Raw genomic sequence first — 23,843 nt, forward strand, 5'->3', positions numbered from 1 at the left:
TACTAGCGCAGCTCACACTGGGGGTTCTTCAAGTAGCTCCAAAATGTGTACTACTTTCCTGGGCCGGGAAGGCAGACGGAGCCTCTCTTAATCCTTGGCCACATTGGAACCAGCTGTTGCTGTCCTGGGGAAAAACTGCTCATCCGTACAGCGTAGGGGCGGAATCCTGCGCTCAAGGCGAAGAAAGTTTCCTAAATTGTTGGAAGATAATGTGCTCCATAGAAATCATCAGTTCCAGGGTCAAAATGTGGCCATAGTAAAGTCTTTATTAACCATCAAGGCACCAGAAAACCAGCCATGTGTTGCATATGCTACCTTTGAAAGAAGTTAGTCTTAAATAAGCCAGGCACCATCTAAGTGTTTATAGTAAAAGATAAAAGCAATAAAATAGCCAGTTTTTGTGTAAATAAGCACAAAGTGCAATGACCATAATGTGACATGTTCCATACCTTTCCATTTTCAACTTTCTTAACTCATACAAGTGTAAAAAGAAGCTAAGCTAGTAAAAACTAGTAAAAACAGGCAGGTGCTTTAACGGGTGCTAGCATCGGTGATTAAAAAGGTGTAAAAAGTAAGGAGCCAGTGGCGGCGTGGTCATGACAAGGCCCAACACTCCTCCTTATACTTGTTCTTCGTGGAGGACTTCACTTTTTCCGTCGTATTTTCCGCTGGGATCTGCAGCTCTTAGCCAAGCGAGGGATGAATGAACAAAGTCTGGCTGCCTGACTTACACACACACACACACACACACACACACCCTCCCCCTCACAACACACACACCTCCCTGCAGACTGCTTGCACTCAGACTTTAAAGTCCAAACAAAACACAAGATGACAAGTTATGAGTGATTCTTTTTCATTCAAATTCATGCAGCCATTTTTGTCACGGATGTCACACTTTTCCCTACATGTCATTGTCTTCTTCTTCTTCCTTTCAGATCAACTTTCATCCTCCAATCAGAAGTCACCTTTCAGCTGGAGTCGCTGCCAGTCACCATCCAGCCCACCTACCACCCAAAAAGCCCTCGGGTGTCCAGGCACTGCAGGGTTTTTCACAGGTATTCTTTTACTACTACCTCCAAAGCTGGAATAATGGCGGCTTGGTCGTCCTGTGGCGGTGCTGTTCACACAGAACAGCCATGCCACAACCCCTACTACTACTACTACTACAACTACTACTACTGAGTATATCTTTCTGTAACCTTCCACCAGCCAGCCTTGGCCAGATCGTTGAGGTGCGACCGTTTTATCGCCAGCGTCGCCTCTCCTAACGGCATCCCTCGAATGCCATCACTAGCGCTTATCTTCCAGGACTGTCAGGAACAAGGTCCCGAGCACCATCTTTATCTCCTGACGATGAACCGTCTTGTTTTTTTGTTTTTTTTTCCCCAAGACAGATTCCAGTCCCTTTGAAAACACTCTTGAATCCAGACGACGTGGCTGCATCACAGACGGTCACCATCTTGATTATTTTCCAGCTTCGGGGGCATAAAAAGCAGACATTTTATGCAGAATGAAGCTTTGGCCAGAGGCGACACATCTTGGGGGTCTTGTCAACACTGACTGGAGGTGGGGGGGTCATGATGAGATGATCCAGGCTGTCCCGCCATGTAGCTATCGTTCCTCTTCAGGGTGGGCTGCCGAGGGACGAGCTTGGACCTGCCGACAAAGCCTTTTTGGGGTGGAGGGGGGGGGATTAGCATCTTAGCATCTTAGGTTTCTCACCACTGAGGTATTCCGCATAAGTCAACAATGCGGCAGGATGCTTTTACTTCCTATCCCACTTGGAATGTTGCCACAGGGATGTGTAGCATTCGATCTAAAGAAGTCTTATAGTTTGTTGAACCAACTAAAGCAAAATTGCAGGAGACCCAAACCCAATATCACCCAATTTCAAGTCTCTCCTGTTTTTATTGAATGTGGTTGTGAAATAAGCCACCACGGGGCCATTTTTGCAGTATCTTTTTGTCATATTTTTTCATATGTAAAAGTAGAATCATTCTCTAAAATGTGTTTGGATGTCAAAACCTATACCTCCGTATTAGAGGCATTAGAGCTAATAGTGACATCATGACTTATAGCAAGGCCCTGATTGGTTGTGCACTTTGGGCTGTGAACCTTTATGACCCTTCCTAATAACGGCCGTAAAATGGACCTCCCGCGCTTTGCTCGCGATTGAAGCCGTGGAAGTTCAAACAGTCTGAATGTCGGATTTACTGTGGTTTCATAAAAGGCAAATTGATGGCGGTGATGATGCGGCCGCCCCTTTAAGGTCAAGGCCCCGCGCCTCCCAAGTTTCAAATGAGAGCGAAAGTGAGGGGAAGGACTTGACTGCTGTGTGTTAATTTGTATGTGTGTGTGTGAGGGGAGGACAGGATTAGAAGCCGGTGGTCCTCTGGTGTCAGGTTTCAGCCCACTTCTTTTTTTTTTTTTTTGGGAAGGGGGGGGCTCTGATGCACTGAAGCTGCCTTTGTTTGGCCCAGGAGGGAAGGGAGGAGAGAGGGAGGGAAGGAGGAGACTTTTTAAACTTGGAGCAAACCCGGAGGAGTCAGAGTGGTCTCCATCTCTCGCTTGTGAGCAGGATTTAATTTCCATCCTCCACAAGCTTGTCAAGATGATCTCACGGTAAACAACGCAGCATTTCTTTTCCATGGAGAGATCTTTGAATAACTTTTTTTTTCTGGTGCAGGATTCCTCCCTGGTTTGTTGGATTATTGCTCCACATCCTCGGCTGCTCGTCCGGGTACCAGCTGGACGGTAGGCGTCACCTCTTCCTCTGGTTCTGCTGCATCAGGAGTAGAGAATGGATGACTCAGCAGGCTTGTTTTCCATGAATTACTATTCCAAATGTGTTTTGCACCGAGCTGCCTTCAGTTTCCATTGTTCACAATGACTGCGCAGCAAGCTAAACAGCTAGTCAACAGGTGGTGCTTGCTCACTCTCGGGGAAACACTGACCCCTAGCGTTATAGTAGATAATTGCAAGTCACAAGCTCAGCCCTCGGCCAGTGAATTTAACATTTTTAAAAACACATTTTTGGGGGGAATATAACTAGCACCTATAAGGTTATTGTAGGAAAAAGTGATGCCAGGTAAGTCATTTTTTTCAATACTTACTGGACAAACTAGCATAGCAGCTTCAATTATGGCGACTACTCTGTGATTTTCCCCAGGAACAGGTGGAAGTAGGCATAGCAGCTTAATCAAAATGAAGAAAAACACAACATATAATGTAATATACCAATATTTCAAAAGCCTCATTTAATAAAGCGACTAATAATAAGAACAAAAATGAGCAATGTTACGTGCCCTTATACTGTAGGTTTCCTGATGGCTGAGGGTGCATGTATTTTGTTGAGTCAGACATGACTCCCCCAGTGTAGACCCATAAAACGTATTTATAGTCCTTACTTTCCACACCAATTCTTGTTTCCGTAACAATATCTATCATGTCAAGGCATTTTGGTGAGTCTGTATTGGGCCATTTATGGCTTATTGCCTTTTTTACTTTCTGAGAATAGAATTTCTAGCAGTTTATTCAAAAATAATAACGCACATCTGACCACTAGGGGTAATATTTTGGGCACTGTCCCTCTGTTTTTTCACACAAATGAAAGGTGGTGAGTGTTTAAATACAGCAAATTCCCTCTTAATGTTCACATGAGGCTTCCTTTGCACACTTAAGTGCACACATTGTGCACAAACCTTATGTGGTGCCAATGATTACCCTAATTACCCTGAGGAAGTGAGTGTTTGCTTTGGATAAGCTCAGCACCCACAACATGACACTTTAATGTCCCGACTCCCTGAACGTGACACGCCGCAATGCGCCGCAATGAAGGTGGAACTCAAACAAATTCCCGGAAGAAGTGTCTTGCATGCTTTGCGATGCGTTCAAGTGTTCTCCCCTGTCTGAGCCCCTGTGTTCAGCAGAGGAGACCTGGCGTTCCACAAAGGCGGCATTGTCCTCCGCACCTCTCAGCCACTAATTAGCGAGTGAGGGCTCCCGACAGCTTAATTGTTTGCCGTGACATTTAGAATGAAGCAGAGTCTTGAAACCACTCAGCAATAAAAAAAAACACTCCCTCATTTTAAGACAGGAAGGAAGCCGACATTGAAGGTTGCACACCGAGGTCAAAGGTTGCACGCTGGATGCTACAAATAGCAGTTGCAAATCGTTCTTTAGGCGAGAATGTTTGTATAAATGTCTAGAAATTTTAGTATTTTAACACATCTTTTATGAAATAACATGAAGTTTCTTTGTACCTCTATGTTATTTATACAGGTTTGGTTTTCCTAGCCTAGCGTTTTTAGCGCTTAGCAACCGCTTAACTGCATAATGTTTTTTTAACTGGTTGACTCCATTTTAGCAGGCTAACCAATCGACTAAGCCATACGGCTAACATAGCTCTTAGCTTGCTAGCAACAGAGCTAACATGACTGCGCAAACTCCCATTTTTAGTGTGGTAGCAGCTAACGTAGCTTACACTAGCGGGTTACCCCAACAGCAGTAACCTTAAGTAAGGTAACCAGTTAGCTTACTCAGCTTTCTCACGCCCGTCCCCAAGCTAATTCCGTCTTTTAACTACTAAAGCTGAAATAGCTTTAACATGGGGCAAATGTCATGTGTTTCCGTCATGTGTTTACCTAATCGACACTCAGTTGCACGCTACAGTTGTTAAAATTAACAGAAGTCCAAAAATGTTAAGTTTTCAGTCTGTGCTCATTAGGCGTTTGAAGGTAGTAGCCACGATCTTGTCATTCTTTCCACAAGCAGCGTCCTGTGAGGATCTGTCTTGTCTAAACACCAGCTGGCTTCTGCTGCGCTCCTGATGTCCGTCATCTGCTCCGCAGTCTCATGTTCGCTGACTTGGAACATCAAAAAAAAAAAAAAACACACATCACAAAAAGTACAGTGTACGTTAGCGTTTAGCATGCTAGCTCCGCCACAGAAACACAATAAACGCTTTAAATATGAAGCCGACAGGAAGGTGTGAAGGGACAATGCAGCTATTTTGACGCGGACTTCACAGAGTTGAAGTAAACAAAGAAGGGAGGTTCTTTTTGAAGAGTTACGGTACTCAAATGCTTTACAGTTGCCACCCGACAGCTGCATCCGAGTTGTCCTGGGTGTATTTACGAGTTCCCTCCAGTTGCCCTACTTTCTGACGCAAGCTTTATTGTGTTTTGAGAAGGAAACTTGCTATCTTGCAAGACCATCTCCAGCAAACACGAGTGGGAGTGTGGGGGTTTAAAAACAGGAACGGCTAAATTTACTGGCGCCCAAACAAGGAGCTCTACTTGCGCTTAAAAACGGACGGCTCGCTTCAAAGCGCGAAGACAAATGCAGGAAGTGGCGGCCGTCGCGTCACTTTGACTTTGAACTGTGCTTGTCGTTTTTGTACACATTTTGTGTGCGCGAAAAGGGGAAAATGCATTCAAAATAGATTAGCAATCCAAATGCTGCCATATGGGGGGGCCAACAGCACCACCCGCAGGCATGGAGAGGAATAGCACCCTGAGATTACAACACTGCTAAACTATTTAACAGTTGTAAGATGTGAGTTAGCAAATGCTAGGTTGTAAAATGTAAAATGACACAATTTACTTTTTCTACGCCAAGAATTCCGCTGACCTCGCTAGCATTAGCTTGCTCACTCGGATAAATCAGCTAGCTACGAAGTTAGCGTTAGCATGCCAACTCCTTCCACTAGCTGCTCAGCTAATGCAGATAAATGTACAAACGTAGTGTTAGCTCAGTTAAAAACATTAGTCTGCTAACTCATGGTAATGCTTTATTGTTTATTGCTAGTTTTAATGACAATTTTGAAGGTAAAATGGGATATTCCTGATTTATTGCAATTTAAAGGCATTTGTTGTTGTTTTTAATGGCTTCAGATGCTAGCTCGGACTGAAACAAGGCATCAGATCTGTAAAATTAGCAATGAGCGTGAAGCGGTAGCGCTCGCTCAGCATGCAAACACGCTCACTGCCATGCTGGGCGGGTCCAACAGTGCGTCCTGTGTGCGCTAGGACGTGACCCAAAATATTGTACGAGTAGACACATGGAACAACATTCCTGCTAGGAAACGGCAGAGCAGCTTCAGTGGAACATCGCATGAAAAAAAGTGTTTGTTGTTCTGGGAGTGACTGGCATCCTGGTGTCGGAGCTTGGAAAGAGTTAGTCAGGGCGGAAAAGATGGAGCTGGAAAACAAGCAGGTGACTGCGATGACTTCAGCATCCTCACTCAGATTAGTAGTAGTATTGTTGCTTGGCATGTCCAAAGATACTTCCTCCTCTTCTTCTTCTTCTTCCTGTGGTTGTGTTGTGTGCTCAGCTGGCTTCCAGCTGCGTTTTCTTTTTTCAGTCCAGACGCATTTAAAATGGAGGTTTGCTCTCTGTTTGATTGTTTCCTCACCGTTGGCTGGTAAACCTGAGCAAACATTTGTGCCTCGCCGTTTTGTTTAGCTTTTCACAACATCATTTACATGAAAAACAACTCTGTTGGCCGCAGCGATGCTCTTTGCTGATGATGTTCTGTCTAAACATTTCTACAAGTGTTGATATTAAAGTCCAACAAAGATGTGGACCGGGATACAAGTCGGGACTAGTTTGGATGAAAGAACATCCGCGTTTATTTCATGACTGTGAATGACATTTGTGGCGCCCCCTGTGGGTGATGTTCAAAATCCTTCTGAATACTTGCTAGCATACATGTAATACATTTATCCTCTCATGTTTACAATCATTAGACAAACGGACAATGACTTCTCGGCAATGACTTGCTAACTTCGCTTGATGGCGGCCATGTTTTTCCACCAATCTTGCTGAAATGTAACACGGATGTGCTTGTCAGTCCCGCAGAGGCGTGTACCAAATTCGGCGGCGGTTCAGTTAAACGCCGTACACTTACAAGTACAACGGGTTGTAATTTCAAGGTTTAACAGCAAAACTGCGCCACCGTGTGGTGTATTTGTAGTGGTGCACCTTGTGACACACTTTCACCCTTGTTTGTGCGGCAGCTCAGGAGAAATAGTCGTGTGTTTTTAATGGCTCATCTTTAGCTGGATCTGCACCAAAATTGTAGGTATTTTATCTTGACCCGTGTCCCGCACCTTTTCAGAAAGATTGTCTGAAATGGCTTCAAGTGTCTGTGTGGAATTGTGCTAACCAACAATGTGAGCTGCTTGAAGCCGATGGAGGAATCCCTCTGGTTGTGTGGTCGTCTTTAAATATAGAGAGTAGATCGCGTATCTGGCCGTGTTTAACAGGACGTCACCACAGTGGTTGGTGTTACTTGGTTTTGGAAACATGAACGTGTCCTGGTGAAGAGAACTACAAGCGTCATGTTGCTGGCTTAGCCATTCGGGACCATTTGGGAAACTGGGATAGCTTCTGTGGAACACAGGAAGGGTTCCCCCGGCAACAAAAAGACATAATAGTTCCCATAATACTGTATGTGCGCAGATCTTCCAGGTTTAGGGGCATGCATTTTTATCGGAATCTGGTTTAAAACTGTTTGGTCCAGGTCCAATGTCTTCCCTTGACGTCATCGTTTTCAACTAGGAAGCAGTTTAGCCGGAATTCAAGCTTTTTTCCATCAAAACACACATAAATGTTTGGATTTAGCGCGTTTTAGAAGCTCTAAATGAGGATTTGAATGTCTTACTGCCACGTAAGAGCTTGTTGGACTCTGCAGCTGCAATGTAAACATTGGAGTTCTGACGGAAACATGCATCGCCTTTCCCTAAGTGACCGCAAATAACAGTTCTGGGACAGATCCAAGACCCAAGAGGGGCCGTGATTAACAGGGGTGTACATTGGATTTATTTAGCTGTTTTATTTTTTCACAAAACACGGTTGATATACACGTATCGTTGACTGACTTCACCACCAGCTAGAGCAGCTACACTTTACACGTTTATTTATGTAACTTGAATGGTACACTGGAACGCTGAAGGGATACACGTGGCTTGTACTGTAATACTTAATAGTTAATAGTTGTATTGGCTTAATTTGCACAGTGACATTTTTACACGACAAATTACTACACTGAATATTTTCAAATATTATTATTTTTTATTATATATATTTTTTTTATTTTATTATTACTTTTCAGTGAATATTCTTACATTTTATTTATTTATTTATTTTTTAATTTTTAAACTTTTTTTTTTTTTTCTAAACATGGCAAAAATTGAAGCCTATTTTGTCATTTCTAGTCCGGTTGTGTTGTCGTCCGTCTCACCCTCACCACGAGACCTGCTGCTATCTCTTCGGAGGCTCATCCACCTCCTCAGCGCACCAGGTGCGTTTGTTTCTCAGCATTTGTGAGCAATTTGTTAGCAGGGAGACGACCTGGAACCAATTTACCGCAAATCATTCCCACTCGGGTCACCGGCTAAACTGTTTAGAAACACTTTGGAGGTAGAAAGTAGACCTCCATCCAAAATGCTTGCGGCTTCAGCGCTGTCAGCTGCAGCAGGAAGTGAACTCGCAGCTCCGAAGAAGCTGTCAGGCGGTCCAGCAGGTACTTGTTGGTGGATTTTTATGGCGGATGGCGGGCACATGTGATGTGTGCTGTTTTAGGAAGGGAAAGAGGCTGACTTCCAAATCTGGAGAGCTTTACGGCCTGAGCAAACACACACACACACACTCCAGTAGAGAAGCGCTATTATGTGTGCACCCTATCCACCTTTTACCATCTTTATTTTCAGACGTGTAGCGAAGCCCCCTTGGCATTCAATACCAATTGGTGTTTTGATGCAAAGCTACCCCTTTTTGTGTTGTTGGTGCAAGCAGGTGTTGCGCAGTCAGCATTCGCAAGGTCGAAATTTCAACTCCACTGCTATTTTTTTTTCTCGTTTTAAACTCCCTTTCCCGTAACGTTGACAAAAGTGTGCGCCGGTGTCAGAGCGTTCTCAGATTCCGGGCTGATGGGGCCTTTCTGGATCTCCGCTGTAGTCTCGGCAAGTCGAGCCAGAGCAGATGGTATCACTCAGGAGCACCCCCCCCCTCCGCACCCCCCCTGTTATGAACAGTTTGGATAAGTTACACAAGTATCTCCTATGCGGCGAATACAAACATGGTGGCGAACCTTCAGTTGACTCCAAAGCTCTGGCATGCATCATTGAAGGAGAAGCGGGGGGGGGGGCTCTTTGGGGATTATTTTATGACTCGATGCTGACTAAGATTAAAGCTCGCTGTTAAGTTGCACCTCGGCACATTTGCTGTCGTTAAACGTCGTCTTGTCTTTATTCAAGACAGCTTTACTTTATTATACACTTACATTTTTACCTGCTATGCTAGCTCTCCTTTTTATAATTTTATAAATTTAACTCCACTATTTGGTATAATCACATTTTTTTTCTTGCTTTTCTTACTTTTTCTGCATAAAACTATGGCCTTGTTATGATTTTTTTCTCATTTAATTAATAATATTGTAATAATAATTTATTTCATACATGTAATAATTAATAGTAAAATGATTACTTTTGAGACTGCAAATTTATTAGTATATAATATTACATTTTTCCAAATCATTGTAAAAATCACTTTATTCTCATGAGACTACAAAAAATATTTCATAAAATGATTATGTTTTTCATAGTATTCCTGTGCCCCCACTCTTCCCCACTGGTGAATCCTAATTATGCATTTTAAAGCGACACAAAACTTGATGGAACAAAGTAATACTGTCTTTTAACAACGGCGTCAAGCAAGTGGAGTGGGAAATAATAATTCCAAGGGAAGCTGTGCGTGTGTGTGCGTGTGTGTGAGAAAGACATACTGGGCGAAACTATTTGGCTGCATCCAACCTGCCAGCTTGTCTTCAGCATACTTGGGAATGAAAGTCCTGAGTATCATTGACCCCATTTCTTTCAGTCCAAACAACTGCAAAGCCTTCGGGAGCATTTTGGGTGGTTCTGCTTTGAATAATGAGGGAGTGGGAAGAAGACATGCAACATGTGCAAGATGTTATTGTTGCTGTTTGCATGCGTTGCCGCATTAAAGGCCTCTCACACGCTGGACAGGGCATTCCTTAGCGTACTGTACATCTAACTGGACATCTTGGCGTGCGCTCGCAGGGCTGTGCATGCTAAATCCTGAATGTACATACACCAATCCACTGTTTTTCCCAGCTTACATTTTGCCAAAAGCTTGTAAAATATGCTTTTAAAGAGCGCAGCACATTCAAGCTCAAGTGAGTCAGTCCAACTAAACATGACAATCTTTTACGAGCTGCACCAACCCTGCTCTACCTCCTTAAAATCAAATTTGGATGCAAGGCAAGAATGTGCCACTTTATTTGCACCCACCCCCCCCCCCTCTTTTGAGGGGCAGGTTCCATACTTTGTATGCGACTCTTACAATGATGATGATTGGGCTCTGATTGGCTTCAACCAGGCCAGTTTTTTTTTTGTCCCCGGTTTTCGTCCTGGAGAAATGTTGCTCCAAAGTCTGCCTCCAGTCCTTTCCCACGTCGGGAAGCTCTCCTTGTGCTCAGTCAGACTTTCTCACAATTAGTCAGCACTCCAGCACACCAGGAAGTGGCTCGGTTCAATCCGTCCTGCCCCCCTTACTGCTTAGGAACTGATAATATTGACTTAGTAGTCCCTAAAGGATGTGAAATGAGTTCCCTCGAGGGTCGAGACTCTTACTTAAGCCCACCTTGGCTGTAATTAGGAAAGAGAATTTCTACCCGTAGGGGGCGCCACATATGCTGTATTCATCTATGGTCATGCCGATCCCAAAGACTTTTGTTGGATGTCAAGGATCTGCTGCGAGAACTGAAACCATCAATAATGTCAAGGAGCCAACGTCTGGGTCTTGATGAATCCACGTCTTGTGGTTTCCCCTGACGATGAGCCAATGAGCACTGAGCTGTGTAGCTGGGATAGGCTCCAGCATCCCCCCCCTCCCGCAACCCTAGTGAGGTTAAGCAGCATAGAGGATGTCATCCCTGTACTAGTAGCAGCCACTAGGGGGCGTGCTGGTTGCTGTGCTGTACACAATAGGTGAAGTATTAGAGATTTCAAGGGATTTATTCTAATTTCTGTATGAATGAATATACATAGTGTTAAATATGCACTTATTGTCTGTATGAATGAATATACATGGTGTTAAATATGCACTTATTGTCTGTATGAATGAATATACATGGTGTTAAATATGCACATATTTTCTGTATGAATGAGTATACATGGTGTTAAATATGCACATTATATGCCTTGACTGCTGTGGAATTTCCCTGCAAACATTTTGCTCATGTTAGAGATTTGTTTCCTTTCCAGCCAACGAGGTCAGCTAACTTTTTTTTTTTCTTTTTTCCCCGTTTGGTTCCCAACGCTGAATGAAGTCATCACCTCCGCTCAGTTTGAACACGAGCAACACGTCACAGTTGGCACCGGCGCTTTAGCGCTTATCAGCCAAAGGCGATGAAGTCCTGATGTGTTGCATTTGACCGTCCTTTCTCTTTGCGACTCGACTCTTATTAATATGCCAGGATCTGTCATGCTAATAGCAACCAAATGTTGTGATCTCAGAGCCGTCCAGGACACCGAATGTGGTGAAAACAAATGTTTTGGATCTAAATGGCCTGCCTGGTGTGCTTGCGGCTTAATCAGTGTCATTCTCTTCCATGGCTTTCTTTACTTCTTTGCTTTGATATGCGCTGAAACAGTCACCATAATGAATGCTTCATGCTAGCATTAGCACATGACGTATAATTGTACTTGCTAATGATTGCCATGTTAGTTCAGGTGTCCATTTCCAGATGTTTTGGGAGACAGTATGTTTATTATTGTGGCTGTCGTTTGCAATGGTGCACGGAATCCCAACTGTTGGGAATCCCAAAATATGCTGCCTGTTTCGGTGGATATTATCAATATCGATAACAAAAAGAATGGATTACATGTGCAGGTGCAGATATGGATCTGATATGGATCCAGATGTCCAACAACTGGCCCACTTGGATGCATTCCGCACAACGCGGTGACCCTTCTTGCAGAGCAAGAACTGTTTGGATGTCTCTCCAAGCATGTAAACAGTGGTTACTACGGAAACACCAAGAGCATCCCGATGTGGGAATATTGTGGCGTAATGCTACAAGCAGGGCGTGCTACATTTTTCCTGTTCCAGTGCAGGTGCTCGCTCGGGCCGGGCCAAGAAGAAGCTCCAGACAGGAATGGTGCGAGCTTTCCTCTTGACATCCTTGCTAAAAATTGCACTCGCAGGGATGCGTCTGCCGAGTTCCTTGAGAACTTGAAAACGGTACAGTGCGTGTCTTTGTTTGCGTCCAGCTGTTTGGTGATGTCACCGGTGGGGAAGAAGTGTGGGAATGTCGGCCTAAGAACCTCACCAGGACCCGTCTCCGGGCCTGCAGGGAAGCGCCTATTTCATCATTTCCTCTATAAAGCTCCTGCAATAGGAGAACCAGGAAGCAAAAAAGATGGCCGCTTTTGCTGTTCTTAACGAGGGGTTCCGGTCCAATTAAGACATGTGGCAGAAGTGCGCCTCACTTCCCCGAGTGTGAGTGTGCGGTGAGTCTGATCTACAGGAGCTGCCTTTGTGCTGCAGGAGTATATTAGGTGGGCTTAAATGCCTTCCAGATGCTGCTGCAAGGCTCCACCGCCGCTAGGGGCGCTATTTGTCAGTGCTGCACGTTTTGTTTATTGTGCGGGCCAACGTGCATTGGAGGCGGTGGGGTATTTATGTCTGACATGTTGTCAGACTTATGGGACTCATAAAAATAAAGCAAGGCAAGCGGAAAGAAATGTGGAAAAAGATGCTACAAAGCATATTCCCACTCGGAAAAATCATAACATTAAAGAGTTTCATATTCGACATATATCACAAGAGTCCAATACAAGAGTTGCATTAAAAAAATGCCATTTTACAAACACTAACTTCTTTCTAAAATCTAAAGAGTACGGGTGTTGTCTTTGGAGTGGGGGGCAGCTGCACAACCATCCCATCATACGGCTATGGAAAAGTCAAAATATTAGGAACACCTCTCAGTATAATGTTGAATCAAAACAGAAAGAAACTGAGCTTTATTCTCCTTGAAAGGGCAACCTTGTTGATACGGGTGTTGTATTGGTGTTCTGTCGTTCCTCACTTCGTCTAACCCGGCTTCTGTCTTCTTCCTGTTCTCCAGACCGAGGTTCTCATGGAGATCTGGACCTCACCGAGCTGATCGGCGTCCCCCTCCCGCCGTCCGTGTCCTTCGTCACAGGCTTCCAGGGCTACCCCGCCTACAGCTTCGGAGCGGGCGCCAACGTGGGCCGCCTCACCAAGTCGTTCATCCCTGACCCGTTCTACTACGACTTTGCCATCACCGTCACGGCCAAGCCCACCACAAGGCGGGGCGGCATCCTCTTCGCCATCACGGACTCTTACCAAAAAGTACCGGGTATCTTCTTCACAGCGCCGCCTTCTTTGCACCCTGGCTGACGTCTCCTTGCCTCTGGTCCTGCAGGTGGTGCAGTTAGGCGTGGCGCTGTCTGAGGTGGAGGACGGTTCCCAGAGGGTGGTCTTCTACTACTCCGACCCCACCACAGGAGGCAAGACACAGGAAGCAGCTTCCTTTAAGATGGCGGACATGACGGGACGGTGGGCCAGGTTCACCATTACGGTGCAAGGCGCAGAGGTACACCTTGGTACCCATGCCGTGTGGAGAACCATCATCGTGTCTCCTTTTCCGTAATTCCAGGTTGTCTTTTCAGGTGCGTCTCTTCATGGACTGCGAGGAGTACCACCGTGTCGCCTTCACCAGGAGCCCCCAACCTTTGACCTTTGAGGCCAGCTCGGGGATCTTTGTAGGCAACGCCGGAGGTACTGGCCTTCCCCGCTTTGTGGTGAGTCTTTATTTCTGTCTACATACTCAGCTGCAGCGCCCCCTATGGGTTGTGGGCAAAATGTATAACCTTTAATTAGGCACCACAGCTAAATGTGTGTGCCACATTGCTGCTGATTCGGCAAAAAAATTGTAAGTCAATCTGACTTATAGGGTTTAGTAACAGCGCCCCCTTGTGGAGTGTTTGTCTGACAAGTAATAGCACACACAGCACAGTAAGGTTGCAGGTTTTGACTCATTTTCACCCTTTCTACGTGCAGCAGTTCAGGAGTAAAAGCGTTAACTTACTAACAAGCGTGGCGTTTTTGGGGGTTCCTTGTTTTCCATTTGAAGGATGAATGCGATGGCGCTCGTTGGCAGCGTTGGAGTGCCGCGGGGAGACGCAGAGCACACGTCTGCACGCTTTTTTTACAAGGCCGTAAATGACAAAGCGTGATTTATGCATTTGGCACACCGCCGCTGTTGAATATGTCATTGAAATTAATTTGTCCCCCATGTGAAACAATACACGTACTACAATGTTCCGTGTTCTTTTACGACATTGAATGACCTCTAGGAGTGGTGTGTGAGTGATATAAGGATACCAGCGTAATAGGAACCATGCTGTCGTCTGAGAATCCGCCAATCACATTCATAGTGTGGCTCTGTTGGACCATGGAGCAGGTCCATGGGGTCCAGCAGGTCCAGATGCGAAACAGCAATCAGTTGAGGACTGAGATTTTATTAGAAATGTGAGCAGAGTTTCAGAAAAAAAGGTTAGGAACTCATCCCGCTGGGGAGCCGATACGTCAAGGAGGTTCCTCTGCTACCCCGCGGTGGCGGGGGGAAGAGGGGGAACGTTCCAGATGTCGCACACATCTTGCTCCTCTTTAAAGTCAGACATTCCTGGCGCTGGATAACAGGGACGAGAATAGCGCCTGCTGAAAAACAGCACTCAAAAGAAGCAAAATTGGAGAAGAAAAGGACCCAAGTCGTCCGTGATGCAGTGTGACATCACCTAGAAACCCTCCAGATCTTTCTGCCTTGTCTTCATCTTATCTTCCAGTAAGCGCCCCTCCTTCCATTCCCTCCTTTGTTGCTTTCCAGCTGTTGGCCGTGGTGACAAATAACCACGTCATGTTGATTCATGGCAACAAAGCAGACAGAATGCGGATAAAAGTCATGAGACACAAGCGGCGAGCCTGGACTGGACGCCTTAGACATTTTGGACACATTCGATGCTTCCACACGCCGCAAGACAAGTTCGATGATGTCACAGATTCCAAACAAATTCCCACAGATACACTCCAATACTTGTTTAAAGCCTTCCCAAAGGGATGGAGGTCTCGTATCTGCAAAGGGATGGCAAATATCATGTCCGGCGTGGGAAATATTCATAATGCTGTAATAAAATGATGCTGAATAACTCCTACTGACAGACGGATTGGTCTAAATCATCACACATCCCTATCTTTGCCTTCCAGGGATCCATCCAGCAGCTGGTGCTGAAGTCCGATCCCACGGCCCCCGATGACCAGTGTGAGGAAGATGACCCTTATGTGAGTGAGCATGGCACACACACACACATGCTCAAATTAAAGAGCAAAGAAAGGTCAGCATGAAGACAACAAATAGGCGTTGTCTCCCTCTGCTGGCCAAATTATACATTGCAGGAAACTCCAACGCCAAGATTGTAACTCCAGACAGGATTAACATCATATTTACATGTCTGCTCACCACAAGATGGGCTTTTCTAGTAAAAACTCAACATAATAACATCATTTAGTTGTACTTATGAAATCTCTGACACTACATGTATGTGTCAAATAGCTTTTTCATTATAATTTCTGCCTGAATTTTTTTTTTGAAATATGTCCTCTGCAGGCGTCTGGATTCGGAAGCGGCCATGGCGTCTACGAAGACATGGAGGGAGAAGAAGAAGTGAAGAAGGTTGTGGAGGAGAGGGAGTATAAAGAGGTAGGACTTTTTTTAATTTAATTATATTGCCAGTCTATTGAAAAAACCATACGTTGAATATTTAAAATATTATTTGGTTATTTTTACAATATTATATATATTTAGAGTAGTTTTTATATTCATTGTACTAAATAAAAATATGTAGAATTAAGTCATTTAAATACATTTTAAATTAAATTTGACATTTGAACTTGTTTATATTTTTCCATATTTTGAAGAAAAAATATATGGCAGATGAAAATGTTTGATTTGAATATGAATTTAAATGCCAGTTGTGACGGCCAGATCAATCAATGCAGGGCATAAAAGTGCATCTTTGGTGTTTTGTAATGATCTTAGCGCCACCTATTGGCCACAGACTCCAACATATTGTTACTTTAATACACAAGACATGAACATTGAGCATTCTTGTCTTTGTAAAGTAGGAATTTTGAATATTAGGTGTTCCTAATGAATCGGCCAACAGTGCAAAGCCCTCAAAACCTTGACGTTTTGTTGTAATTGCGTTGCCATGGCGATGCGGGGGATCACAGCTTGCAGCTCTTGAAGATCTTTGTTTCAATGTGCATAGAAAGCATCCATGTCTCCCTCAGGTGGACCCCACCGACAGCACCCCGGTCCCAGCTCCGCCCACTGAGATGCCAAGCAGTATTAATGATGATGATGATGATGATGACGGTGAAGAAGACAGCGAGGAGGCATCAGGACAGGAAGTGGAGGTTACCACCGCTGAAGGTAAAAAAAACTGAAACATATTTCATATTTTTACCTGCGATCTTCACTCCTGCATCATAAACGTGTTTGGTCTCGTTTAGGATATTATTATGATATTTTGGCATATGTACTCTTTTCCAGTCAAACCAACACCAAGCACAGCAACTGCAGCCGCCAAACCAGACTCTGTAAGTGCACACGTTTTGATGAACTGTAGCTCCTAATAAATCCAGTACAAGCTGTCCTAACGTACTACTTTGATGAAGAATTGATTATTTCGGCATGTTCAGTGTGTTTCTTACTAATTGTTCAGTCCTTGCAGGCGCCAACCACACCGATAAAAGGCGACAGAGGTGAACCGGGTCCACCAGGGCCCCCAGGACCCACCGGCCCTCCAGGACATGGCTCTGGATCCGCAGCCGAGCCTGGACCTCGCGGTCCACCTGGACCTCAGGGCCCTCCAGGCCCACCTGGAGCTGCAGGGAAGGACGGCCAGCCTGTATGTTCCATATTTTACTTTGTTTCTGTACCAGAAAACCACCTGAACATGTCATGAAAATATTTTGTAGGGAAGCAAAGGGGAAACTGGCGCTCTTGTAAGTAAATGACCTATTTGGTATTAACGCTATATGCGCTTTTGGCCACTAGAGGGCGACATTCTGCTGTCACTTGACTTCTGATAGTTTAGTCTTGACATGAGATCCTGTTGTTCTCAGGGAGAAAATGGCATTCCGGGATTTCCAGGGCTTCAAGGAGAGCCTGGACCGAAAGGGGAAAAGGTACATTTTATTTTTTGATTCCTTTCAGAAATAAACACACAATCATCTATTTCTTTTCATTCGTGGCAGGGTGATACTGGCGTTGGAATGCCGGGCCTGCCAGGACCTCCCGGACCTCCAGGACGCCTATCCTTCTTGGTAAGACCCTTTTTTAAGCTTAATAATAATCTATTGATTATTTTGTGTGATTCCTGCTTGGTGCTCCTCAGGAGGGTTCAGGCTCCGGCTTGGAGGACTTTGATGGAGATGCAGACATCATCCGAGTGAGCCCTCTTCACAAACATCATCAGCGTTTCCTTACACATTAAGAGTTTTATTATTAACTTTGCTTTATTAGGGACCACCCGGCCCTCCAGGACCTCGAGGCCCCGCTGGAGCCCCGTCTGAGGCCGTCATTCCTGGACCACCTGGGCCCGCTGGGAAAGATGGAGAGAAAGGAGAATCCGGACTTCCTGTAAGTCCAACAACCTGTATCATTATTTTTTTTTGCATGCTGACAAAGTCTAGACGTTGAAATGCAAACCGAGTCTTCAGTCTCCTGGTGCTCACTTTTCCAGGATGTGTCGTTTAGCGGCTCCGGTTCTGGTTCTGGCTCTGGTCAGGTATCACCACTGGGTTCCATCACATTGAATGGACCAGAAAGGCACAATTTCCCCCGACTTTTATGATACAAAAGTGCATGTTTGTTCATGTTTGGCCTCTTGCTATGGTCCCAACACCAGAACATGGACCGGACAGCAGCACCTTTGGGGGAAATGTGTCTTTCCTCTCATTAAAGGCTTCAACTAACTCAATGAATGGGCTTTTGGGCTGTAAAAGCCCCAAAAGCTGGATTCAGTATTTAATGCTCAAATTCTTTTCTTCCTGCTTACATCGCTTGTTGCGAGGCAAAAACATCCAGTAGCAAACTGCAACCACCCAACTGGTTAAAGCCAATCATTATAATAATAATAATAATAATAAAAATGTGTCTTTCAGGGAGTAGATGGAAAGGATGGAGAGCAAGGACCTGCTGGAGAGAAAGGAGACAAGGTGAGCTTTCATCTGTCTTTTTTTCGTCTGTCAAAAAAAAAACCAAATGAGAAATAACATTTTTGCAATTGCATGAAACAAACAGGGAGAACCCGGAGAGGGCGGTGGACCAGGACTAAAGGTGATGCTGCTCATCCTTTGTTCCGTGTTCTTCTGTTGTTTCTAATGTTTTGTCCTCATTCAGGGAGATCAAGGCCCACAAGGCTTCCCGGGACTTCCAGGACCAGAGGGCCCAGAGGGGCGATCCGGCCCCAGGGGTCCACCGGGTCCACCTGGACCGCCCGGTCCACCGGCGAGAGGATTTCCCCTTGACTTTGAGGTCCATTTCAGACCGGAGAACATTTGAATTGAAAACTGTTGGTAACCTGTGTGAACCTTTTCAGGACCTGGAAGGGTCGGGACTGCTGAGTGGTTTTGGATCAGGACATCCGGGAGTGCCAGGAGTTCAGGGAGCCAAGGTATAGAAGCACCCTCACATTAGGGCAACAAGTCGGACTTTTGTGGATTTGGTTGTGTCTTTCAGGGCGAAGAAGGTCTGCAGGGTCCTCCAGGAGAGCCAGGTCTTAAGGTCCGGGGTCAAGTTGACTAAACCACGTGTCCATGTTGTAAAAACCGTGTGCTGGCGTGATGATGAGTGTGTGTTCTTCCCGTGTGCAGGGCGAACCCGGTGTTGCAGGTCCACCCGGGCCAGCAGGACCACAGGGGGCGAGAGGTTCAGAGGTTAGGGAGTGGGCCAGCACAATCCCAAAACCACAACACAGCCTATCATCATTAATGAATGCTCTTGTGTTGTGTTCAGGGTCCTAAAGGAGACGTTGGCGCTACAGGGCTGAAGGTAAAAGCACACTAAAGTCATTTTACGCAAGTGGAATGCTGACATCTTGGGTTTTTAGGGAGAGCCAGGACGGGACGGGCTCAGTCTACCTGGCCCACCAGGACCTCCTGGGCCTCCAGGACTCGTCACCAACCTCCAGGAGGTAAGTCACAAAAAGACTCAAGACCAGTTTACTGTCGTCGCTTTAGACACGATCCCTCACTGCAGCTGGTCTCTCCTCAGCTCCTCCTTAACGACACAGATGGCGTCTACAACTTCTCAGGGATTTTGGAGGCTCAGGGACTCGCAGTGAGTGTCACATGACAATAAGAAGCGGATCAGAACACAGCTGTGGCTGACAGACGACGGTCCAAACGAGCACATGGACTTATGTAGGACAACATGTCGTGATGTTCCTTTCATGTGCAGGGACAGCCGGGTCCTAAGGGAGACACTGGACTGCAAGGTCTTCAGGGACCAACGGGACTCAAGGTAAGTGCCCGCCACACGCACCTTCTCCACTCGTAACGCACTCCATCTTAATGCAAGAAAGCATCAAAACATCTGTTGAAGTTTGGAAAGGATTGCAGTAACAGCAATACAGCCTATGACCACAAGGTGGTGCCAGAGTATCATAGTCTCATAGAGGTTAACAAGGTTGCCATGATAATGTATTAGAACTGGGAACACACGGTTTTGTGTGTCTGTAGCTTTAATGCTAATGAGTGTGTGTCTCCAAGAAGCACTTGTTGTGTATACACTGTAAGTTTTTTTCACCTTAATAGATGCCATACATCAAATACAACAACATAACATTAAAAAAGTGGGCAAATGTGAGCCACACTAGCATCCAACCACTTCTGCCTGATACTTGCCTCAACTAAACAAAATTAGCTTTGGAAACATTTGCTGGGGGGCATTGCTCAACTGGGCATGCCCATATCAGGAAGTCTGGGTTGCGGTGACGTCAGTGGAACCTCCATACATATTCAAGCATCCACGGTTTGCATTGGTGTATGCGCAGGGTGAAAAGGGCGAGCCGGGGATGATCATCGCCGGGGATGGATCCACGTCAAGCCTGGCGGGTGTAATTGGACCTAAAGGGGACAAGGTGAGTTCTGCAGCCGACTGTGTATGTGTAGCTGTCCAATACGTCCCAATAATGAAAGAAAATGTACTTTTTCAGGGCGATAGCGGTGCAAGAGGACCAGCTGGAGCGTCAGTAAGTCAAATAAAAAAAGGTCTTGTTGTTTACTGATTTGATTTACTTGATTGTTTACCCCATTCCATAACAGGGACCTATAGGAATGCCGGGGCCAAAGGGGGAATTTGGCTTTCCGGGAAGACCTGTAAGTCAGAGTACATCATCATATCATCTCAAGCACAAGATGTATTCTAAGCCTATGGTGATGATGTAGGGGCGTGCTGGTGTGATGGGACCAAAGGGAGAGAAAGGAGACTCAGTGGGCCAGCCTGTGAGTGACACGCCATCATGTGCCTGAAACACCCTGAAAGCAACACCACCATCAATGTCTTATGTCATCCCACAGGGACGTCCAGGCCCTCCTGGACCGCCGGGCCGTCCCGGGATATTCCGATACCAGAGAGGAGTAAGAAAAGGCTCCAAAATGCTTGATAAATCCTGGAGTCGTCAATAACTGTGTTCTCACCCGCAGCCCCTGCAGACCGTGTTCCCTATCCCTCCCAGGCCGTTCTGCAAAGTGCCTGTAAGCCCACGTTAATTCCTACAAAATGACATGTATCTGCAGGCTGGCAATCGACTCGTATAACAAGCATGACATTCCATTTGGAAAAGCATTCCTGACTCTTGTGTGTTGATGTTTCAGCTCAACGGAAGCTTGCCGATCGGTACGTGGTTGTGGTGCATTCAGGACACGGCAGCGCATTGACATGCACACTCAATAGGAAGTTTGATTCTCTGTCCCCAAAGGCCAATGTCAGAATGGACAGAAAGGAGAAAAGGGCGAGCGAGGACTTCCCGGCATCCCGGCGCCACCTGGTGAGAACCAAAATATCCCAAAAAAATTGTTATAGTGTGATTAATTGTTTTCTCTCCACATAGATTATCAAAAAGGACGGGTAAGTCTTTCATTGCAAGGTTTTGTTGTCTTGAAGCCAAAGAAGCCTAATAGAATGTGTGTGACGTCAGGGAATGAAGGGCGACCAAGGCATCGCAGGAGAGAAGGGCCAGAGGGGAGATGCAGGGTCACCCGGGCAACCGGGCAGCCCCGGGAGACAAGGCCTGGTGGTGAGTGACGTTTCCATGGCGACACAGTCACATTGAATTGACACAAACCAGGCCTTGACATCCCCTTCATGTGTTTCAGGGACCCAAAGGGGAGTCGGTGGTCGGCCCTCCTGGCCCCCGCGGGGCACCCGGCGCACCAGGCGTTGGTCTGGCGGGACCTCCTGGACCGCCAGGCCCTCCGGGGGGTCACTCGGCGTACGGCTCAGGTTCAGGCTCAGGTGGAAACGGTGTGTCAATCATCCTCTTACTTTACATCCAACTGTGAATATGAACCATATATATAATGTTCAATTATGTCATTTTGTGTTGTGACAGCTTTGACTTACTCCGGCCCCCCTGGACCACCTGGACCTCCTGGACCACGTGGACCCTCAGGAGGCTCCGCTACTGTATGTCGAATTGTTGTCAGCAAATCTTTCATCTTGCCTCAAACTGCATTATTTACTTATTTTTCCTAAATAGGTGAAAACCTTCGCCACCATGGAGGCGATGATGCAAAAGACATTCAGTGACGCAGAGGGGACGCTGGTCTTTGTCACTGGGACAGGAAGTCTCTTCCTCAAGGTCTCTCAGGGATGGAAGGAGATACAGGTAATATAAATATAATTATAAATGTAATGTTTTTTGGGTGAAATGTAACAGAGGCCTTTCCCTTTTCTAGCTTGGCAGCTTGGTCTACCATTCCAGTAACATCATAACACAAACCGAGGTACCCCCCCCCCAGTATTTGATATATTGTCAAAATATTGCCATAACTCAACAGCCTTTCCTGTTTAGCCTCGGGCTGCACAGCAGATCAAAGCCGACACAATCAAGCGCGTGCCTTCGTCTAAAGACAGAGTAAGCTAAGCGCTAACGAGGTGTTTGTTCATTCCGCGGCTCCGCTAACTTCACCCCTCTCGTCGCAGCTCAACCTGGTGGCGCTCAACCAGCCCCACTCGGGCGACATGACGGGCCTGGACAACGCCGACCAGCTGTGCTACCAGCAGGCCAAAGCCATGGGCCTGCCCCACAACTACCGAGCCTTCATCTCCTCCGGCAAGCAGGACCTGGTCCACGTGGTCTACCCCGGCTTCAGGGACACTCTGCCCGTGACCAACCTCAGGGGGGACGTGCTGTTCAGGAACTGGAGGTCCATCTTTAGCGGCGAGGGGGGCGCCATCAATACCAGGATACCCATTTATTCCTTTGATGGACGGGATGTTCTAGCCGACCCCTTCTGGTCAGTAAGCATCCTCCCGCTCGTCTTCTTTTTCGTGAACAAACTGCAAGTAGTTGTTACGGTGTCTTGACAGGCCTCAGAAGAGCATCTGGCACGGCTCCAACAGCAGGGGGATGCGCGTGGTGGACAAGCACTGCGAGACCTGGCGGGCCGACCACGTGTCCGTCACGGGCCAGTCCTCCTGCCTGACCTCCGGGCTGCTGCTGGGCCAGGAGACGCGGAGCTGCTCCAACGAGTACATCGTCCTTTGCGTGGAGACCCACAAGAACCCTTAGCGACGCCGCGCCGTCACGGACTGAGATGTGTTGTGGCCTTTGAGGCGCTCACGTACGCCGTGAGGCTGGAATCGTCCCGTTTGTGCCTTGACGGATCGTCCCTTTGGCACATATAATGAAGCATTCATGCAGGGCCAGTTTTCACTTAGTTGTAGCCATCATTCTGTCGGGAATGTGCTAGATGTGAGCTTAATCTATGCAGCATCTTTTTTTCCAAGAGACCAATTGACATAAGTCATATTCCCCCCAAATTGTCCCCCCTGAGGATGGATGTGTCTCCACACGAGGAGGGTCATGTTTACAGGTTGTCATGGAGATTTTTTAAAAACAGTATTAACATTGAAATGGCCAAAGCTTCTTTTCCACTATTTGCATTTTGTTTGCCCCTCCAGTGACCACCAAATTGAAATGCACTGTACTTCATTGTTTATTTTCTAGAATGTTTTTTTTTTTATCTCGATAGGCTATTTAATTTAAATCCAGTGAATTATTTATACCGTCACAGCACATAAACATGAAATCAAAAGATCTAAGAATGTAATTTATCTTTTTTTTTATTATTTGTCTCATGTTGTGTCTCTTTTTCTTTTTTGTACTTTCGTGTTTTAGTAGATTGAAAATGGAGCTGAGTTCAAATGTTTATTTTTGGGGTGGAGGACGCCAGTATTTACATGATACTGGACTTTTAAACATTTTAACTAGCGATATGTTTTCATGCTGAAAAGTAAAATGTAGAAAAACAAATGTGTTGGTGCTTGGTTCAATAAAGTTTTTTTCTTTCAAAACACGAACGTCTGTTTGTTTTCTATTATAGGCATCTAAACTGAATATCTCACTAGGTTGAATTGCAATACATTTTAAAAATTCAACTTACAATGGTCAAATTGTGAAAAACGCGTAGAGTTGTAATATTAATTAGTGAAT

At 45.8% G+C, this 23,843-nt stretch overlaps 1 protein-coding gene across 1 annotated transcript; it reads left to right on the top strand.

Annotated features, from left to right (window-relative positions):
- Positions 1–1,669: 1,669 nt before the first annotated feature.
- LOC131108940 (uncharacterized) lies at positions 1,670–23,698 on the top strand. The gene is made up of 42 exons (XM_078792431.1): positions 1,670–2,625; positions 2,690–2,757; positions 13,160–13,407; positions 13,481–13,651; positions 13,728–13,859; positions 15,322–15,396; positions 15,722–15,814; positions 16,408–16,549; positions 16,670–16,716; positions 16,842–17,027; positions 17,098–17,124; positions 17,245–17,307; positions 17,377–17,445; positions 17,517–17,570; positions 17,645–17,761; positions 18,286–18,339; positions 18,425–18,460; positions 18,524–18,658; positions 18,723–18,797; positions 18,863–18,907; positions 18,997–19,059; positions 19,139–19,174; positions 19,233–19,316; positions 19,397–19,462; positions 19,583–19,645; positions 20,178–20,264; positions 20,340–20,375; positions 20,449–20,502; positions 20,572–20,628; positions 20,704–20,763; positions 20,830–20,880; positions 21,001–21,022; positions 21,105–21,173; positions 21,237–21,253; positions 21,324–21,422; positions 21,502–21,649; positions 21,738–21,811; positions 21,885–22,013; positions 22,084–22,131; positions 22,200–22,262; positions 22,331–22,644; positions 22,718–23,698. Exons 1-42 carry the CDS (start codon positions 2,351–2,353, stop codon positions 22,917–22,919), a joined length of 3,954 nt encoding a protein of 1,317 aa, XP_078648557.1. The 5' UTR covers positions 1,670–2,350; the 3' UTR covers positions 22,920–23,698.
- The last annotated feature ends 145 nt before the right edge of the window (positions 23,699–23,843 follow it).

Source organism: Doryrhamphus excisus, linkage group LG7 (genome assembly GCF_037039965.1).
Source record: "Doryrhamphus excisus strain RoL-2023G ecotype Guam linkage group LG7, RoL_Dexc_Guam_v1.1, whole genome shotgun sequence".
Taxonomy (NCBI): Eukaryota; Metazoa; Chordata; class Actinopteri; order Syngnathiformes; family Syngnathidae; genus Doryrhamphus; species Doryrhamphus excisus.